Source organism: Nomascus leucogenys, chromosome X (assembly GCF_006542625.1).
Source record: "Nomascus leucogenys isolate Asia chromosome X, Asia_NLE_v1, whole genome shotgun sequence".
NCBI classification, from domain to species: domain Eukaryota; kingdom Metazoa; phylum Chordata; class Mammalia; order Primates; family Hylobatidae; genus Nomascus; species Nomascus leucogenys.
Window position 1 is genome coordinate 13842737 of NC_044406.1, and position 21448 is coordinate 13864184.

General features: G+C 39.3%; 1 protein-coding gene across 1 annotated transcript in view; it reads right to left on the reverse strand.

Annotated features, from left to right (window-relative positions):
• Positions 1–21448, reverse strand: part of VEGFD (vascular endothelial growth factor D) — a 38706-nt gene that overhangs the window by 12541 nt on the left and 4717 nt on the right. Inside the window, exon 2 of the mRNA XM_003261081.3 lies at positions 4688–4898. Within this exon, the coding sequence (XP_003261129.1) occupies positions 4688–4898 (211 nt within the window). The remainder of the gene's footprint in view (positions 1–4687; positions 4899–21448) is intronic.

Here is a 21448-nt window from a genome sequence, read left to right on the forward strand (position 1 = left end):
GCAGAGAAGTTACAACCAATCTCTGTGCTCTTTCCCATTTATACCATACCTTTGTAGAATATAAGTATTTTATTTCCCTTTGAGGTAGAACACCACGTCCTGTACATAATTACATTGAATACATCTGGAGAAGCTGGCTAGTGGGGAAGTAAATAGAAGCATGTAAAGAAATAACACGTAAATATTATTTATCAGGATACAGCTGGATAGCATTTCTTCTGCTTAAAGCCAGGTGTAGGTAGGTTTTAGCATCATCAAGAAATATGTTTCTGTTGGTTGCTTAAGTAATCCCTAGGATTTAAACTTGGCAAACGCATAAACGGAAATTGAAGTGAAACTAATCCTTCCTCAAATCAGAGTTTTCTCATTTGCAAGTGCCCGATACTGGTATTTATATAAATGATGAAATAAGCCTGTTCATATTAATGGAATGAGCAATCCTTTGGCCATAGTTAATTTGAAGGTAACAAAAAAGGAAGCCTATGGGAACAAAAAAATTATATACTTTCTTGTAAAACAGTACTTGCTTTTCTCTCATAATTTATTTTTTAAATTAGATTTTGACCCTTTGATACCTAGTGCGGCATAGCCTTTCTACAGGTGTTTTGGGGGAAGATTCAATTTTATGATAAAGACAACACAAAGACTTCCTTGTAGCTTGCCATGGAACTGTAGAGTTTATTTATTATACGTGGGGGTGTGGTGCTGGTGAAAATCCCTTGTGGTAGGCAGCTTTGAAACTAACCCCCAGTGGTCCCACCTCCTGATAGTCATGCCCTTGTGTAAATCCCTTCCCCTTGTGTGTGAGCTGGACCTAGTAACTTGCTTCTTATGAAGAGAATACAGCAAAAGTGATGGGATACCACTTCCATGATGAAGTTAAAAAAGATTGCAGTCTTGTTTCTACTTATTGCGAGCTCTCTTCTTTCTTACTCTGTCTCACTTTCTCACACACACACACTCTCTCCTTCTCCACTTGCAGGCTTTTTTTTTTTTTTTTTTTAGCTTATTTTACTTTAAGTTCTGGGATACATGTGCAGAACGTGCAGGTTTGTTACACAGGTATGCATGTGCCATGGTGGTTTGCTGCACCCATCAACCCGTCATCTAGGTTTCAAGCCCTGCATGCATTAGGTATTTGTCCTAATGCTCTCCCTCCCTTTGCCCCCCAACCCCCAACAGGCCCTGGTTTGTGATGTTCCCCTCCTTGTGTATATGTGTTCTCATTGTTCAACTCCCACTTATGAGTGAGAACATGTGGTGTTCGGTTTTCTGTTCTTGTGTTAGTTTGCCGCCATGTTAGAAAGGTCCACACGACAAGGAACTTGGGGCAGCCTCTGGCCAATAGCCAGCGAGGAACTAAGACCCTCAGTCCAACAGCCTGTGAGGAATTGAGTCCTGCAAACAACAGCTGACTGAACTTGAAAGCACACTCTGCTTCAGCTGTGCCCTAAGATGCCTGCAGCCCAAGCCAACATCTTAACTGCAGCCTCCAGAGACATCTGAAGCAGAAAAACTGATCTAGGCCATGTCAGCATTTCTGGCCCACAGCAACTGAGATAAATATTGTTTTAAGTAGCTAAGTTTTGTGGTAATGTGTTACGCAACAATAGGCAAACTCTCCTTTATTTTTACTGCATTTTCAAGAACTCTCCTGAGATTATTCTGAATTCCCATATATGGGAATAGAAGGGATAGAGAAAACCTCTGCTTGAAGTATACTGATACAATATTAACATTTGAGATGTGACCCTGGTCCCTAAATTATTCCCTTATAACATCGTCTCCATATCCTTTCTCCTTTTTCATCCCTTAATACCAATTTTTTTCATATGTTGCTTCTTCAATCACTGAAAACATAATATGAGTTGTCTGGAGCACTGCATTATACTACACAGTCTACCTAAACTTTGTTTTTTTTATTTTTTTCCTCATAATAAAACATTCTATCCCGAGAAACTTTTTTTTTTTTTTTTTGAGACAGGGTCTCGCTCTGTTGCCAGGCTGGAGTGCAGCGGTGCAATCTCGGATCACTGCAACCTCCACCTCCTGAGTTCAAGCGATTCTCCTGCCTCAGCCTCCCAAGTAGCTGGGTTTACAGGTGCCCGCCACCATGCCCAGCTAATTTTTGTATTTTTAGTAGAGACGGGTTTCACCATGTTGGCCAGGCTGGTCTTGATCTCTTAACCTTGTGATCCGCCCACCTCAGCCTCCCAAAGTGCTGGGATTAAAGGCGTGAGCCACAGTGCCCAGCGCCCAAGAAACCTTTTTAAAAATTTCTGATTATTAATATTTATATAAAAAGCCTGAAGGCTGAACACATGAGAGATAAATTAGTCAATTATTATTATGGTTATTATTTAATTCACTACAATTAATCATGAATCCTTGAAAAAACAAGAAACCAACCTATGAAAATATTTCCAATTTAAAATTCTACTTAAAGGTTGCTTTCCATTTGCTTTTTCTCTTTTTATAAAACTAAGTTTTGAAATTGGAGTGGTAAGCTTTTAATCAAAATCATATGCAATTATGACCAACATCACTGATTAAAGGCTTCATAACTCTACTATTCTTTACTACTTCCCAGCAGGACTGCTCTGCCTCAGGAAATTACCTTGAAATCCACAAGGGAGAGTTGATAACAAATTCTAATTGGTGTAACATGCTGATTTCATTATTTACCGCTTCTAACTTAGTAAATAACTTAAGATGATCCCCCAGAAATTACGAGATAAATTAATAGGGTTTACAAATTCCGTGATATTTTAATGGTTTTCTCCTTAGAAAATGTCAGTGTCATTGACTTTTTTTAGATCACCTAGTCTTGGTTTTATGGTAACGTTCATCTTCATGAAATAGCTCCAGGTTTACCTCAGGCCTTCAGTCAGGTAATCTGGTTAAGGCCTTTGACTTCTAGATGAGGTGCCAACCCTTTGTTCTCATGAAGGCTATATTAATTCACCACATAGAAACATCTAGAGCTTCAAATTCCTGTCTGAAGTGAGCTCGAGGCTACGGTTCCCACCATGTCAACTCACTTAGACACACAGTCATACACATGAACACAAAGAATCCTCTTCACACTCATGCCCAAGGTGCTACCAAAGAATATGTCCCCATCTATGCACAGCTTTCCCCACAGCCAACAACAGAGGTCTGTGCAACCCCAACATCTTTTTACAAATGGGAAAAAAACAAATACAATTTTAGGTAGAAAGAAAAAAATAGTTTTGGCCTAGTCGTTAATTTAAGTTATGCTATATATATAGTCAGTTACCAGGTAATCATGTTAATCAAATCTAGAATGCTAGATCAGCAATGCTGTAGCAGCTTCTTGTGTTGTTTTGACATGACATCAAAAAATTAAGTGCCTAATCAGAAACCACAGAACTTTACTTGACAAGCATTTTATTCATTATGACAGTACCTACTCACACTGGTTTTCTTTCTTTCTTTGTTTTTTTTTTTTTGAGATGGAGTTTCACTCTTGTTGCCCAGGCTGGAGTGCAATGGTGCAATCTCGGCTCACTGCAACCTCCGCCTCCTGGGTTCAAGCGATTCTCCTGCCTCAGCCTCCCAAGTAGTTGGGATTACAGGCATGCACCGCCATGCCTGGCTAATTTTGTATTTTTAGTCGAGACAGGTTTTCACCATGTTGGTCAGGCTGGTCTCGAACTCGTGACCTCAGGTGATCCACCTGCCTCGACCTCCCAAAGTGCTGGGATTACAGGTGTCATCCACCACACCTGGCCTGATTTTCTTTTAAAGAATCTTCATACCTTACTAGGGAACAATCATTACCCTTATTTCAAATTATGTTATTTTCTAGTCTGGAGTTTTGATCATTTTGTCTTGAGAATTTTCTCCCTTCATTATTCTCCTAGCAATACCAGTACCCAATATTACAACTCAGTGTCCAACTTTTACTTTTCACTTTTACTAAAAATCACACAACTTTGTAGAAATAAAAAAAGCTATACCTAATCTATTGGTTCGGGGGTGGTGGATTTTTTGAGACAGGATCTTGCTCTGTTGCCCAGGCTGGAGTGCACGATCATGGCTCACTGTAGCCTCGACCTCCTGGGCTTAGCTGATCCTCCCACCTCAGCCTCCCCAGTAGCTGGGAATAACAGGCACATACCACAATGCTCAGCTATTTTTTTCTATTTTTTTTTTAGAGATGGGGGTCTCGTCATGTTGCCCAGGCTGGTCTCAAAATCCTGGGCTCAAGCAATCTGCCTTCCTTGGCATCCCAAAGTGCTGGGATTACAGGCAAGAGCCACTGTGCCTGGCCATCGTTGGTTTTTATTTATGTATGTATGGCAGTAGAATACTCCTTGTGGATGAATCCCCAGGTTTTATTTTCTAAGTAAATCTGATGATTTTTTTTCTATTGAGAACAATAGTCTTCCTGGGTTTTCTTTGCCCCCACATCCTCGAGTTAAATTTATTTCTATATTTTGAAATGTTCTTTTGTGTTTTTTATCTCAAAATCATATTGAATATATTTCTCTGTGAAGTAAACATTAAAAAATCAAGATTCTGCACTGAAACTGGAAACCAAAGACCGACTTTCATTCTCCCTCTGACACGTGTCTGCCCTACGCAGACGTTTGAAGAAAGTAAGTGTGTTTGTCACTATCTGATAAAGAGAAAGAATTTGTCTCCACATCCACACACCTACCTTTTAGTGTTTCAATGTCATAGAAAGTTGCCGCAAACCTAGTGGACCGATGGGATGCTGCGCGAGAGTCCATACTGGTAAAACTTTTGAGCCTCAGCCTGCATCTCCACAGCTTCCAGTCCTCAGAGTGAGTAATTCGAAGTAGTTCCTCCAAACTAGAAGCAGCCCTGATCTGCTGTTCAGATCGTTCTAATGTGGACTGAGATGACCGCTTAAAAAACAAAAGTACCAGTTTAAAAACAAGTTACCAAATTTTAAATTTGTCATAATAATCTTCATTGCTGACACTTAGAAGTGTAAATACATCTGTAAAGTAATTAGAGATACTATTGAAATGTATGCCAGTGCCTAGGAAAAACGATATCTTTCAGTATTTTTGGTTCACATTCTGCTCATTTTTTATTGAATCAGAGGATTTACTTATTCTTCCTGGGTTCTCAGAACACTTACAAAGAAAATTGTGGTGCATTGAATGGTGGGCCTCAAAATGATATGTCCACATCCTTACCCACAGATTCTGTGAACATTACCTTAATTTGGACGAAGGATCTGTACAGATGTAATGAAGTTAAGGATCTTAAAATGAGATCCTCCTGGATTATCTATGTGGACCCTAAATACTGTACAATGACAAGTGTCCTTATAAGAGACAGAAGAGAAGACAGGGACACAGAGGAAAGCCATTTGAAAAAGGAGGCAGAGACTGGAGTGATACAGTCACAAGCACGGGATTGCCTAGAGCCATCAGAAGCTGGATGAAGCAAGAAAAGATTCTCTCCAAGAGTGTTCAGAGGGCGTGCAGCTTTGCTGACCCTTCCATTTTGGAACTCGGGACTCTGGAGCTGTGAGAAAATAAATTTCTGTTAATTTTAAGCCACCAAGTTTGTGATAATTAGTTACGGCAGCCACAGGAAATGAATAGATGTTTATGATATTATTTTTGTGACAGTAGCTAATGACAGTTGTTTTCATCTCTGTTATTTGTTTGAGAAATTGATCCACAAAGGCCTGGGTAACCTGACTACAGTCACCAAAAAAAGATATCAAGCCCCTGATAACCTGAATTTTCTTACTTCTAACCCTCTTTCTTTGTTTTCTTTTAAAACCTACTATTTCAAAAACATGATTTGTTTCTGAAAAAATGCTTTTCTGGGGTTTTACACTCTAGAAGTATAAGAGTTTAATACTCTTATAGAGTTATCAAATACTCTTCTAGAGTTTGCTTTCCATACAGTTGAATGAACTGTATAGGCAGATACAGTGCAACTGTATTGGATGGGTTTGTAAGAAAAAAAAGACTTGGTAGATAAAATATTTTCAGTATGTAGCCTCTTGTTCAAAATTGGGGGCTTAGTGATATAAATAATGATATATGCATACAATGAATTCTATGTGATCATCTAAACCAAGGATGTAGAGGTATATTGGGACAGAACGAGTTGAGATCCTTCCTGGAATGTGCTGGAGAAATGATCAGGTGATCTGTCTATGGCTAGGGCCTCGGATTTTCTCTTGCTGACCCTGTAGTTACTAGGTGTTTGTTTTGCTGGGTGATTGGAATATGCAGGCTGAGGCCATTTGTAGAGCTGGGATGAGGGAGGAGGCAAAGGACCAGTGCTGAGAGAGGAGGGTGGAAGGGAAAGGCGAATGTCAGCTGCCTGCCGCAGGGTGAGGAACAGTGGAGGAAAACAAAGATGAGCAAAAGGGGCTGTTAAAAGGCTTTGCATTGGGTAGTGTGATGTACACTCTCCTCCACTGAGCCTCAAAAGCTGTAGTTAAAATCTACATCATGCATTAGCATTCTAGGAGTAGAAATTTTTTTTAGACATGCTAGTGGACACTGAGAGTTGTCCAAAAATGGGTACTCAGAAGAGCAAGTGTGGTCTAAGTCACGTGTGATTCAGCTATGATATAACCTCTTTTAAAATTACCTATGTATTTTTACTTATGTACTTATGTACATCATATATACATACTTATATGGATATGTGAAGAACATCTGGAGATATATACATGAAAATGTAAACAAAGGTTATTCTTTATTTATTTTCGAGACCGAGTCTGGCTCTGTCATCCAGGCTGGAGTGCAGTGGCACCATCTCTGCTCACTGCAACCTCAGCCTCCCAGGTTCAAGTGATTCTCCTGCCTCAGCCTCCTGAGTAGCTGGGACTACAGGAGCCTGCCACCATGCCCAGCTAATTTTTGTACTTTTAGTAGAGATGGGGTTTCGCCATGTTGCGCAGGCTGGTCTTGAACTCCTGGGCTCAAGTGATCTGCCCGCCTTGGCCGCCCAAAGTGTTGTGATTACAGACAGGAGCCACTGCGCCTGGCCAACAATGGTTATTCTTTAGATCAAGAGCTGTCAAACTGTGACCTCCCAGCCTAGTTTAGCCTGCTGCCTGCCTGTTTTTGTAAATCAAGTTGTATTGACACACAGCCATGTCCATTCATTTACTTACTGTCTATGGCTGCTTTCATACTACAAAAGCAGAATTGAGAATTTGAGACAGAGATCTTCATGGCAGTTTCAATCTGAGGCCACTCGTCTTTTTTATTCTCAATTCTTTAATATTCTCAGCCATTATCATTTTCATTATTCCACCTATAATATTGTCTCTACTCTCTTTTTTGAAAAGTACTGGAGGCTTTTAATCATCTTACATGTCTCTTAAATGTGCTTTTATATTTAGCTATTTTTTCCCCTTCACCTCTCTCTAATGTGTTATGGGTAAATTAATTGGTTCATCTTTCCAATCACCAACTCTCCAATTGTTGTTGAGTCTAGAGTTTACTTTGTTAAGGTTTTAATTTCAATCACCATATTTCTAATTTAAGCATTTCTACTTCATTCTTCTTCCCATCTACTTTCTGTTACATTTCTGTATATTCTTCCTAGTTTGTCTTTTTTTTTTTTGAGACCGAGTCTCATTCTGTTGCCCAGGCTGGAGTGCAGTGGCGCAATCTCGGCTCACTGCAAGCTCCACCTCCCGGGTTCACGCCATTCTCTCGCCTCAGCCTCCCGAGTAGCTGGGACTCCAGGCGCCCACCACCACGCCTGGCTAATTTTGTTTTTGTATTTTTAGTACAGACAGGGTTTCACCATGTTAGCCAGGATGGTCTCGATCTCTTGACCTTGTGATCCACCCACCTCGGCCTCCCACAGTGCTGGGATTACAGGCGTGAGCCACCGCGCCCAGCCCCTAGTTTGTCACTTTAATTTTATGAATATTATTTCTTTATCTCTTTGAGGGTTCTAAATATATTTAAGTATTTCTTCAAATTATTTTAGATTTTAACTTTGTAGGTATGACATATCCTGATTATTCATTTTGTTGCTGTCATTCTTAGTAATAATTATATCAACGTGATTTGGAATTTGGGTTAGTAGTTCCATTTTCATTCAGAGATTCATTTTTCTTTCTCATTATTCTTTCTCCAACATTTAGAAGTTTTATGGTTGTACCCCATGATTCCCTGGGTCCTGAATCTGAATCTTGTTGAGTATTTATGATTCAGGGATCAGCTCAGCTCACGTCCTAGTTGCAAGGAAGTATCTACTTCCTCCTTTGCCCCCTGTTAAGTAATTTCATAGAAGTCACAGCTCCAGGCAGCAATGAGCAGTAACTCTTCCTTCCTCTTTCATGGATCTGATGTAGTGCACTAAAAGAGCCCATTTCCAACTGAAGCTGAATTTTTGATGGCCCCTGTTTTCTAGCTCAGATCCATAAGTCCTGCAGCTTCAGCTTCATGGCTTTAGTGCCATTTCTGTAAATGATTGTCATCTGCAGATGTTTGCCATCATTCAATCAATTTTATATTCTATGGACTAAGAATGATCTGAAAACATCAATCTACAAGGCTATCGTACTTGGGAATCCAGATATGAGTGTGTGTCTGTGGGTGCATGTTTTTAATAAAGGCGGGAGAATTATAAGCTGGGGGAAAGAGGCAACAGACAGGAAGAAAGAGAAAGCATATGCAGGAGAGCTAAGGCAGGACCTAGAGGGGTTGTTTTGACATAAGTGCCAGAGATAAGTGGATGTAGTGTGACTAGATGAGAGGATCACCGTCAGAAACAAGAGGAAAATACAGAATGACATGGGTTTGTAGATGGCAAGACTGCCTGGGAAGCTCAGTGAGCTCATACCTGTGGTTTCTCACTTTTCTATAAAGTTTGAATCAAGGCAAAATTCTGGGAGTGAGGAGTGGGGAGCATGAGGATCATAGATCGGGTTTGTGAAATTGGCTTGTCACAGCTTCTTCATCTAAGAAATCTGGAGATGAAACGGAACAATTGCTAATGTCTCTGGCAGCTTTGAAATTGAATGCTTCTCCATTAAGTCATATTTGTCAGTAGTGTCTCTTTTCCTGATTATTCATTCTCTTCTAGTTGGACAGTACTCCGTATACAATTCAGTCTTCAAAATAAAACTTTGTGACAATGCTGCTTCCACGTGAAAATAATGAAACCAAGCAGCTTTTTAAAGATTTTAGAGTTGAAGCATATTGAAAGGATTGTTATGTATTGAGGCAAATTTCACTCAATACTATCCAAAAATACAAGGCCAGGCATGGTGGCTTACACTGGTAATCCCAGCACTTTGGGAAGCCGAGGTGGGAGGATTGCTTGAGCCCAAGAGTTCAAGACCAGACTGGAAACATGGTGAGACCCTGTCTCTACTAAAAATACAAAAATTAGCCAGACATGCTGGTGCATGCCTGTACTCCCAGCTACTCAGGAGACTGAGGTGGAACAATCACCTAAGCCTGGGGAGGTCAAGGTTGCAGTGAGCCATGATCTCGCCACTTGCACTCCAGCCTGGGCAACAGAGTGAGATCTTGAAAAAAAAAAAGAAAGAAAAGAAAGGAAAAAGAAAAGAAAAGAAAAGAAAAGAAAGAAAGGAGAGAAAGAGAAAGAAAGAAAAACAGGCAGATGTATGGTTTTATTATAGTTCTTATAGGATTCAATTCAATCTTAGAAATATTTTTAAACTATCCAACTGTGAGAACTCAGGAGAAAATATCAAATCTCTGGATTGAATTAAAGTAATTAAATGGCTCATACAACTTGCCTCATCATAAAAAATGCAGTGTTTACTCAAGTACTCAGAGTTATTTAAGCTTACTTTCAACCCCAGAATTTAAAACCTAGTTTGAAATAACAGAAATTGCAGACAGTCATTTTGCTATTTTAAGTGGAAGTACTAACAATTAAACATAAGTAGAAACCTGACAACTAATTCATCAAGGGCATACATTTTCAAAGGGTTCAAGAATGGTTGTTTGTTTCCAATCGGCTTTCTGCACTGGTTGATTTTTGTATAATGAACTTTGTTATCCACTTAGGTAAGACAAAATTAAAAATTAAAAAGTGTGATTATCCCAAATATATACTTAAACCATTGATTTCAGTAGTTTTAATTACTAAACCTTTGCCAAGTAAATTGCTCCTAATTTCTTCCTATTTTCTGATGGAAGTGCTAATCAAAATTAAAATAATTAAAAGGCTTTCATCAAGAGGAAGAAAGTGAAGCAGGGTTACCAGATCTCTGCTTTTTATTACAGCGGCAGCTTTTTTATGGTAATTAATTCAAGACTACTAGCAATTTCACTCTTAAATAACAAATCGTTCTCTAATTTCTTGGCTACCACAAGCCAGCTTCTAAATTGGGAGGCTTAAAGTCTTTTTAATAAGACTTCACCATCAGTTGAATGTATGCTCCTTTCTGTGGTACAATTTCAAGGGTAGTCATTTCTCCTTTTGTTAATTTCTAAGTTCACACAGCATTCTCCCCTGAGGAAGCATGAGCATCTCCATAGCTTCTTAAGTATTAATTTAGGTCATGGGTAACCAAGATGGCAGGCAAGATATTTGGAAAGGTATAGTGGTGGGGTTTGTAGGAGAAACTTAGAAGTGTCCCATGTTGTGAGGAAGTCAAAAGCCTTCTGTACTCCTACCAATTTGATCTCTCAATTTCCAGCCCCTCTCCTTCACCAAAAATACATATCCAGTCAAGTAACACATTCAAAGAGTGAAGAAAGGCATAATTTGGGGATATCAACGGGCCTCAGTGAAAAAAAAAACAGCAAGGGGTTCACTTTGGTTGGGCATAGAGCAGGTTTAGGAGTGGGGAATCTGGCAAATAAGTTAGGAAGAGGGGCTGGTGTAATGAGATACCACTTCACACCCAGTAGAATGGCTATAAACAAAAAGACTGACAATACCAAGTGTTGTAAGGGATATGGAGCAACAGGAACCCTCACACATGGCTGATGAAACTGTAAAATTGTATTGTTGCTTTGGAAAAGAGTTCAGCAGTTCTCTAATAAGCTAAATTTATTATACCACCAACTAATTCCACTCCTAAGTTTCCAGCCCCTAGAGATAGAAAATAGATTATTGGCTGCCTGAGGCTGGGAGTGAGAATGGAGGGTTCATTGCAAAGGAGCATAATGGACCTTATGTGGATGATAGCTATACAACTCAGTAAATTTCCTAATATACTTGAATGAAATTTTATAGTATGTAAATTCTATATCAATATAGTTGTATAAAATTTTTAAAAAGAGGAAGGACTGGAGGCGTGAAGACCAGGCTGCTTTGACCCAATTTGGGAGGCAATGAAAAATGTTGCATAGTTGAACAATGGAATATTACTGGACATCCATTTTATCAACTTGCTCTTTCGTTCATTTCTTCTCGTTTTGACCTTAGTCATGCTGTTTCCTTTGCCTGGAATGCCATTCACTCTTTGTCTAACTAAATCTTTCTCAGCTTAGATGTTACCTACTCAGGGAAACCTCCTCCATAACTCCCACCCCTGCCTAGGTCTGGTCCGTTACATGGATTTCTAGCACCCCATCCTTGTCCTTCACAACACTACCAGTAACACTAATGAATTGTGTCATTTCTTGTTATCTGCTTGTCTTTCCCACTAGGTCGTAAAAACCACCTGAGCAGTAATGGTATCTGTCTTATAGCAATAGTAAGAGCTCGATAAATATTTATTAAATGTATGAATAAACAATTTGATTCACCAAAAGCTATAGAAAAAGTAACCCTGAGATTATTCATGTATTCAAACTACATCACTACATCACTTGTCTTTTGAATATCTTCTTTCAGTTCTCATTCTAGGTCCAAAATAAATGCTACTTCTTCCATCAAGCATTTTATGAAGTCCCTAACTTAGACTATATTATTTATGAACACCTTGTATTTCTCTTCCTAGACTGAGATCTCTTTGAGGGTAGGATATGTGTCTGATTCATCTTTTTAAAGTAATAAGCACGTAATACATATCTGATGAAGGAATTTATAAGTAATAAATACATACATGTATCTGACAAATAGCAATTGGGCCCAGGTTTGTGTGGTCTGTTGAATATTTTATATGTGGTACTGCCTCTCAAAACTTAATGTGCATACCGGGGGATCTTGTTAAAATGCAGATTCTCATGCAGTGGGCTTGGGGCAAGACAGGATGCTGCATTTCTTTTTCTTTTTTCTTTCTTTCTTTTTTTTGGCTGAGTACAGGGAACTTCATTGGTGGTACATGACCAAGTGGGGCTCCCTAGGCCCTTCCCTCTTCAGGGGGTCTGCATGGAAATTGTGAGGAGAGGAGATTCTCAGTGTGGTGGGGACTGAGTGTGGCAGGGATTCCCCAGCAGCTGAGGGCCTCTCTCTTTCTCTCATGCTCTCACTGGGGCTGTTGGTCCTGGGGCGTTACTCCTTGGAGGCCATGTGGACCATGAGGTCCACCACCCTGTTGCTGTAGCCAGATTCATTGTCATACCAGGAAATGAGTTTGACAAAGTGGGGTCTAACAAGTTCCCAGGTGATGGCAATACTGTTGATTGGCGGACTGCACTTTGAGAAGGGTTTAAAGCAGGAGTTCACACTGTTAATTTTAAAACTAGCAATCTATAAAGTGCATCAGGTCAACTTGAATAAAAGCACTATCACGGCCAGGTTTGCCAGTTTGCAGAAACTATCTAACTCTTCTCTCTCACATCAACGTTTGTAAAATTAATGTGTTATAGTGGAAAATAACATGCAGATTAAACAAGAAAATTTTTATCTTTTTTTCAATAATATAGCTGGCAATCTTTAAGAAAGATGATATATCCTAAATAGCTTTGCAAGTAATTTTCTTTTTTCTTTCTAGCATTTGATGTCTAAATAATTTTGGACATCTTTTTATTAGACCATGTTTCTGTCTTAATCTTAAACCCGATAACACTTGATTTGCCTTCTATAACCTATTTATTTCAAGCGTTCATATTTGAATTTATTTGGGAAGAAAGTAAATCTGATGGCTCACTGATTTTTGAAAAGCCTGAATAGAATTGGAAAGGACAGAAAGTTAGGAGAACTGACTAGCTAAACTGCTACAGTATGAAATTGGTATTACAGGAGGGAAAAGTAAAATTATTCTTTACCTGAAACTGACTTCTTACAGCTAGTGCATTGTGCTCTTTCCAAGTTCAGCAGCAGTTCTATCAGTAGTGCCATCGAACCTGGGTATATTTATGATTTCTTTCAACATTAAAAAGAAACATAGTGTTGCTCTTTTTCTTAAAGCATCAGTGAAATTATGGAAAATTACTTAAAAAATGAATACATCATAACAGTAGAATTTATTAGGAGAGCATGTAGTATGTATCTGTAGCCCTAACACACAGGATGAACGTTTTACTACTACCCAGATTTGTGTTGAACGAAAACATTGTGTATTGGAAAGGAGAATTCAACAATTAACTGTTGAAATTGTGAGATTAATGTTTAAAAAGCTTTACGCCTATTTACAACTTGGGGACAAAAAGGCAGGCTTCATTTTTCATATGTTTGATGAAAACTGGCTTAAGATATTTGTAAATAGAATCAAGAGCAAAACTGCACAAACTTGCACATTGGAAAGTGCAACAAGTTCCTGTGATTGCAGTAAAAATATTTACTATTCTAAAAAAAAAGAGAATTGAAGACTTAGCCAGTCAGATGAGTTTTTTCATGAACCCATTGTGGAAATTATTGGATTAACTGAGCCAAAGTGATTATGCGTTCTCCATCTATTTAGTTAGCACTCTGTACCGTTATATACAATTTACAATACATGTATAACTTGTAGCTATAAACATTTTGTGCCATTAAAGCTCTCACAAAAAAAAAAAATAAAGCAGGGGTTCAAAATCTTGGCTTCTTCTTGAATCTACCTGGGAATAAGCTTCAAAGAAATACTGATGCTCCAATCCTAATCTCAGAGATTCTCATTTTTTGGGTCTGGGCTGCAGCTTTGCCATCTGGAGTTTTTTAAAAAACTTCCCAGGCGTTAGCCTTAGAGGAAGACGGGTGAGGGTTATATAGGAACTCTCTATATCGTCTCTCTACCACTAATTTAGAGCATGAGAAATGCTGTTTTTAAGTTACAAGATCCAGGTTAACTCCTGAACTTCATACAAGTCCACTAGTCTTCAAATGGTCGATGCATGCTCAGAAATAGTCTTAGTCTTTAAATCTATTTGATGTATACCTTGGGTTCAAAATATTTGTATGAGTATCTTGCTGACCTGGATTTGTAAATCCTTTTCCTATATCAAGATACTTGACCGTTCGCAGGTCAGCTCCCAACCTGTACGACTTTTTCAAGGTTGAAGATCAACAATATCGCTTTTCAGGCTAAACAGCATGATGAAGTTGGCTGCCTTACACGATGCCATCCTAAATGACAGACTAAATTGCCTCTCAAATTCCCAAAAAGCCAAACCAACCAATTTTTCAAAATAAAATGAAAGAAAATAGGTACTGCTTTAACCTACTGAATTCAACAAAAAAAGTATAAATTATAATCCTTTCAAAAGGCAACCCTAAAAGGTATTTGAAAGAAGATATGAGAATATAAATATACATGCCAAGTGGAAGAGGCTTTGGTTTGGGAGTACCTAGCCGGTTCCAATGCTGGTTTTGAGCTGTAAGGCTGTCAGCAAAGAAGGTTTAAGGGGGGTCCCTGGCTACTTTTCTCAAAGAGCTGCAAAAAGCTTTTCTTGAGCCATTCCAATCCCACGCTATTAACAATCCTCTTGTTCTATATATGTGGAAAAGGAGGCCAGCTTTGTAAATTCATCCCCGGACCACTTGAGAGCCATGGGTCTGAGACTATCCTTCCAAGGCTTTAAAGAGCTGTTGGTGCTATTTTCTTTGTCAAGTTGTGTTGGCAATATGTCTTCAGGAAGGTTGGTGATAAAAGGGTGTGATGAATAGAATTTGTATATTTAGAATACCCAGAAGCTTTAGGGTGAGTTATGGAAGGGACACATTTCACACAACTTTCCCTAGATTTGCTTAAAAATTTACAAGTGTTCCCTGGGGGGTGTGGTTCTCTTCTTACTCACCCTGGAGCTCAGGGACACTGCAGTCAGCAATTTCCCTTTGCAGTGGGTTTGGGGAGGTGAATTCGGTTGCAATAAAAATAATTCCATGTTCCCTCTACCTCTTAGCAACTTCTTCTGTTTCACTGGAAGAGCATTTTGCATTTCCTGTTTAACCTGATGGTTCAGGCTCAACCAAAACCACCAAATTTTTCCTGGTTTTGGGGTCCAAGTAGCATGTCTCACTCCACTCCCAGCCTTCCTCAGCAGATGTTCTCCCTCCCCCACCTGTCGAGGTATCTTCCCAGGTCAAGTTAGATTTGTGAGTCTGAGCTGAAGTTTTGTGACTTTGCCTCCCATAGCTCTCAGTTGGAAATAACATTCCCCAAGATGAAGCTTTGCCTAATATAGTAAACCACTCTGTCATCTGGAGAAACAGCTTACTGGAAAGGAGAAAGCATAGATTTGAATTGTTCAAAACTGGTTTTGAATGGTAGAACACTCTGGAAAATGTGTTTGCAGTTTCTTATAAACATATGCTCACCATATGACCCAACAGTCCTACTTCTGGGGATTTTACCCTTGATAAATGAAGGCTTATGTTCACATAAATACATGTACGTGAATGTTTGTAGTAGCTTTATTCAAAATAGCCAAAAAACTAGAAACAACTTATGTGTCATTCAATGGGTGAATGGTTCAGCAATCAATGGAATACTACTCAGCAATAAAAACGAATGAACTACTGGGATATTGGTAGAATCTCAAAGGCAGTATGAATGAAAGAAACCAATCTCAAACTGTTACATACTGTATGATTCCATTTATATGACATTCCCAAAAAACCAAAATGACAGTGAACCAAAAATACAAAACAACAGTGAAGGAGAACAGATCAGTGATTACCAGAGGTTGGGAGGCTGGGAGGAGGATCTGACTATAAAAGGATAACGTAAGTGAATTTTTGGGGGGTGATGGAATAGTTCTGTATCCTAATTATGGTTGTGGTTATATAAATCTATACATGTGTTGGAATTCATAGAACTACACACCAAAAGGGAAAAAATCCATTTTACTCTATAAGTTAAAAAAATAAGCTGTCTTTGAATCCAGGCACTACCCTTTCTTTCTTTTTTTTTTTTTTTTAGCTATTTGACTGAGGATATGGTATTTGACTTCCTTAAGGCTTGGTTTCCTCATTTATAAAGCAGCATTGTTAATAATAGGTCACCTCATAAAGCTCATAAAGAGATTATATGTGGTCATATGTAGGAAAGGGTCAGGTATACGGTAGGCACACAATAAATGTTGCATTCCTTTCTTTCCTTCCTCTTTCCTTTCTTTCCACACATAGGTGTGTCCTATGTGTTGGGGTTTAGAAGTCTGTGTTTTAGGGCTGCTGATATTCCTTAGGAGCCAGACAGGTGAGCTTGAAAAGAGCAAGACACGGCAACTCCAATCATAGTAAATAAACATTAAAAAATTTTTAAAAGACAAATTTCCCAGGGTAAATCAAAGACAAACTTTTTCTCTCCACCTTGCCTCCATCTCCTTTTTAAAATGGTTCTAGGAGGTATTTTCAGATAGAAGATGAATTTTAAGGTATCTGCTCAGGCTTTACATGTCTTTAGAAGTGTGTAAAGAAAAAAACAACCCACATTTTACATTTTGATGTTTTGTTATTAGGGTCTGACTTTACCTAGAACAGATGACACCTGATGGTATAGGGTGTACTAACTAGGGCAGGGAGAATGCACACTTGCTAATAATTATTGCTGTAGCTATGGCTGCTGTGGCTGCTCAGATGGAACTTGCCAAGGGTCTGATCTTGCTTCTCTGAAATCCAGAAACCTGGCCGTTTAAGGTTGGGGTGGGCTCGTCTTTCATTTCAGAGGCCTCATGCTACCATTGGTGGTTCTGGTGGCTCTTTTCTTTATGCAATTCTATATTCAAATGAATATATATGAAATCCAAGTTGTTTAATTAAACTTAGACTGAGGAAAGGAACTACAAATGCAGGAAAAGAGTGTGTGTGTGAATATATGTGTGTGTGCGTGTGCATTTGTGTGAGTTTGTGTGCATGGCTGTCTGGGTTTTTTAAGGACATACTAGGGGACTAAATGCCTGGGACCTCCGCATCCTCCAATTTGATGACAACTGCTTGTGGTTTTCTCCCAGCCAGATCATCTAGCACTGGGGGAGATGGCCATGCCCTGCTTTTATGTGTTTGAAATCTGTGCTCCACTCAAATGCCTCTGTTCTCACTTGACATAACTGTGCTTAGGATATGTGGGGGCAGATGGGTGTGGGATGGGCTTGAATGGCAAGACAACCCCAGACCTTCTAGAAGTATGCTCTGAATAACCCAAGGGGTTTCTGAGGTCTGTTACAGTCTATCACTGATCTCCAAGATCAAGGGCCCAGTGTGCCACCCAAAGCCTTTATGGTGATTAGGCTATTGTTAAAAACAATTTCATTTCCACTCCTAACTCTCTGAGGGAGGGATATATTTCCCAGCCCTATTGACCAATGAGACATTACAAGACATGATGCAAGGAGAGGCTTGAAACTCGCCTATGATTGCACGTTTTTCTATTTCCACCATCACTGCAAGCACATGCTCCTGCTAGCCCACTGATCAAAGGAGGATGAGAGACACATGGGGCTGACCTGCACCAAACCTATGCCTTGAGCCTTAATCCTCTGACTCCCAGCTGACTCAGAGACATAAGTGAGAACAAGGTAGTGATGTTTTAAGCCACTGAAATTTGGACTGCTTTGTTACACAGCATTATTGTGGCAATAGTTAACTGCTACAGCCCTATTCCAGCGAAAGTATAGCATAATCCATTGGATGGGAAAAGAATCCTTATGCAAAACTTTATTGTCCCTTCTACAAAGCAGCCTTGCTATGCCAGTGGCAGTCAGCCCAGCATACCCTCTTTCACATTTCTTCCCTAAGGATCTAGTGTCCCACATCAAAATCCACTGATCTCCTCTTCCTCTTCCTTACCAACATCCTCTGCACTCTCTAAGAAGCCCAATCATCCCTAGTCTTGCTGTGACAATGTACTAACTGAAGCACACCATTGCAAAGTTGTTTTCACTTTTTCATTCCACTCTGTTCTTTTTGTGCAGTTTCTTATTTAGGGTTTTTTTTTTAGCATATTCATTCAATCAAAATCACACTCTTTCTAACATTCTCCATAATGGAACAGTAAGTAACAGCAAGAATTTGCCATAGGGACATTCAACACACGTCATTTTCTCTTTCCAGAAGCAATGTTAGCCAAATCTAGATTTCAGGAAACCAATACTTACCTCTAATATGTGAATGTTATAGTTACTTAGGAATACTCAGTGAATGACAAAAAGAGAATCAGCATAAAAATTTATATTACTAAAGTTTCAGGCATAAAATTATCCTTCCCACTGGCCAAATTGAACTCCCTGACGGTTAGTAAGACATGCAAATACTTAAGACATCTTTATTTTATAAAAACATCATTTCCACTCATATGCCTGGCACATGGTAGACATTCCACAAATATTTACTGAATGAATATGTGTCTTTCCTTTTCCCAGGGAGAAGATGCCTCCTGAGAAATAAACCTGTCTTCCTTCAGCACACTTTACCCCATTGACCAGCCATGGTTGTTTCCCATCTTCACTAACGTTGTTCTGAATGTGGTAATGTGATTTTCCAAGCAAAGTATACGTTCTTCCATGCATTAAAGGAGGCATGACACATGACAGAAATCGGTGAATTTTTTTTATTCCATCTCCTTCTACTCCTCCCAAGTTGTCTCAATACAATTCATTTTCCAGCAATGCTGTAAAATTGGGAATGTTTTTGACATTCTACGGTCAAAGGTGTGTTCAGAAGCACTTAGAAGTCACCAATGTGAAAAACTCACCATGTGTCACAGTCATTAATACGGTTTGTCAAATATTTCCATCTCTCTGCCTTCTGGGCGCATGGTGGGATTGCACTTCCTGGCCCTTTGTGGCTAGATGGGGCAGTGGGTCAAGGGGCTGCAACTAGAAGTAATATGTGTCACTTCTGGGCCAGAGAATTTAAGTGCCAGGGTGAGGCTCTCTGGGGCTCTCCCTCCCTCTGTCATAGTGATTCCTAACATTCAAGATCGGATACTCAGCCAGCTTCATCCCCATGTGGAGTTGACCCCAGACGAACCAGGCTGGTCATGTGATATAAGCAATAAATAAGTCTCTGTTGTTTATGAACCACCAAGATTTTGGGGGTGTTTGTTTTCACAGCATATCCTGGCCTAACCTGATAAAGTATCTGACCAGAGTATTTTGCCACAATTTACCATGATTTTACAAACAACCTAGCATAAAATGAAAGCGTAGGTAGCATTTCTAAGGATCTCAGGGATGAAGGAAAACATCAAGATGTTGAAGTTTTGTCCAGACCCCTGTGCAGCCAGATGCTACTTTGCTCATCTCTCTTTCTGTTACCAACAGGCTGGAATAATGGGCTCAGATGACTTCCTTCCATACCTGTGGCTCCTAAAAGGGAACGCCTTATAGGATGGCTTGTGCCTGGAAGGACAGTGGAGAAGTCTTTGATACATCCACACAAATCCTATCCTATGCCCACAGGAAAATAGCACAGGGTGAATATACTGCCTTAAAAATGCTTTAGAATTTTTTTTAAATCATGAAGTCAGACAAGCCATCATGAGAGTAGATGTTGGAGATGATTTAATGGAGTAGTTCATATCCTGATCCTGGGTATCTAAAAATCCTGAGATCTAGTCCATCAATCAGTCAACAAATACTGTTTTTAGTATCTACTCTATTACAGGCTTTTCACTGGTGATTGGGATGCTGCAGTAAACAAGACAATTAAGAGCTCCTTTTCTCAAAAAACTTGTATTCTAGTAGATGGCGACAAAGCAATAAATGTATACACAGGCAAATAAAACATGTCAGGTATGGATGTGTACCATGATGAAGATAAAATATATCTTCATATGTCTCAAATATATGAAGATAAAATATATCAATTTATATATAACACAATTTATATATAAATTGTATATATATATGTGTGTAATAATTTATATATAACACAATTGCCAAACTATGACCCATGGGCCAAATCTAACCTGCAGCCTGTTTTTGTATGGCCTGTTAGCTAAGAACAATTTTTTACATTTTCCAATGATCGAAACAAATTTTTTTTTTTAAATTTCATGATGCAGGAAAATTACATAAAATTCAATTTTTAGGGTCCATAAAGTTTTATGGGAACACAGTCACACCTTACATGATCTTCCCTGGCTAATTCTCCAACCTCAACAACTGCACTTCTGGTCTCCACTCACCCCACCTCCAGCTGCACCAGCTCCCTGGCTAATACCCAGACATCGAAGCTAACTTGCTGCGCCCACCATGGCCACTGCACTGATGGTTGCCTCTGTCTCTCTTATTTCCTTCAGGACTCTGTAGAGACATAACTGAATCAGAAAGGTCTCCTCTGATTTATTCAGTACTGTATCCGCTCCCCCTACTTGATTTTCTTCATAGCATTTATCACACCTGACATGTTACAGATTTGCATATTGTCTGCCTCTACCCATCACACTTGGAATGCAAATTTCAAGAGAATTGAAACATTGTCTTATTTCCTGCTGCATTCCCAGCCCCTAGATTTGTTTCCTGCTTCATTCCCAGCCCCTAGATCAGTGCCTAGATATATAGGTGCCCAATAAATACCTGTTGAAAAAAATAAATGCATGAATTGTCAAATATTAGAAAGCTCTAATGAGAGACAAGGGAGATTCTTTATGAACCAGGACATCACAACCAGCTAAGGCTTTCACGATGCAGTGGCAGGGGGCCTCAGGGTGTGATTGCTGTCTAATGCCCTAGTGTCTTCGTAGGGACTGCAAGAACTAGCGGCAAGGAAGACAGAAAAGTGAACTTACCACCAGAAAAGCAAGGGAAGAAGAAATGCTTCCATCTCATCTTTGTCTCATCTCAGTCACATTCCCAATTATGTACAGTTTCCACTCCCTCTGTTCACCCTAAGTTGTAGAAAAAAGTTGAGCCTAGAAATGTGCTCAGAAACAATTTTACTGTCATTTGTGTGCCTATTTCTGTAGCACCTCTATCCAATTGTGGTAATAATAACTGTATCTGGGAGTCCCAGATCTTATTACCTCAAGTTCTACATGGAATCATGTGTGTGGGCAAATACTATATTCTCATTCCAGAAATTGTCTTTGGGATTTATAGTAAAGGTTTATCCACAGGTCTAAAACAGGATTTTAATGCTAAGAAATAAGTCATACAAGGAAGTACTATATTGAAGATGTAAGATATTGAGGGTTCTATTGTATCCTGGGTACCAATGATACGCTATA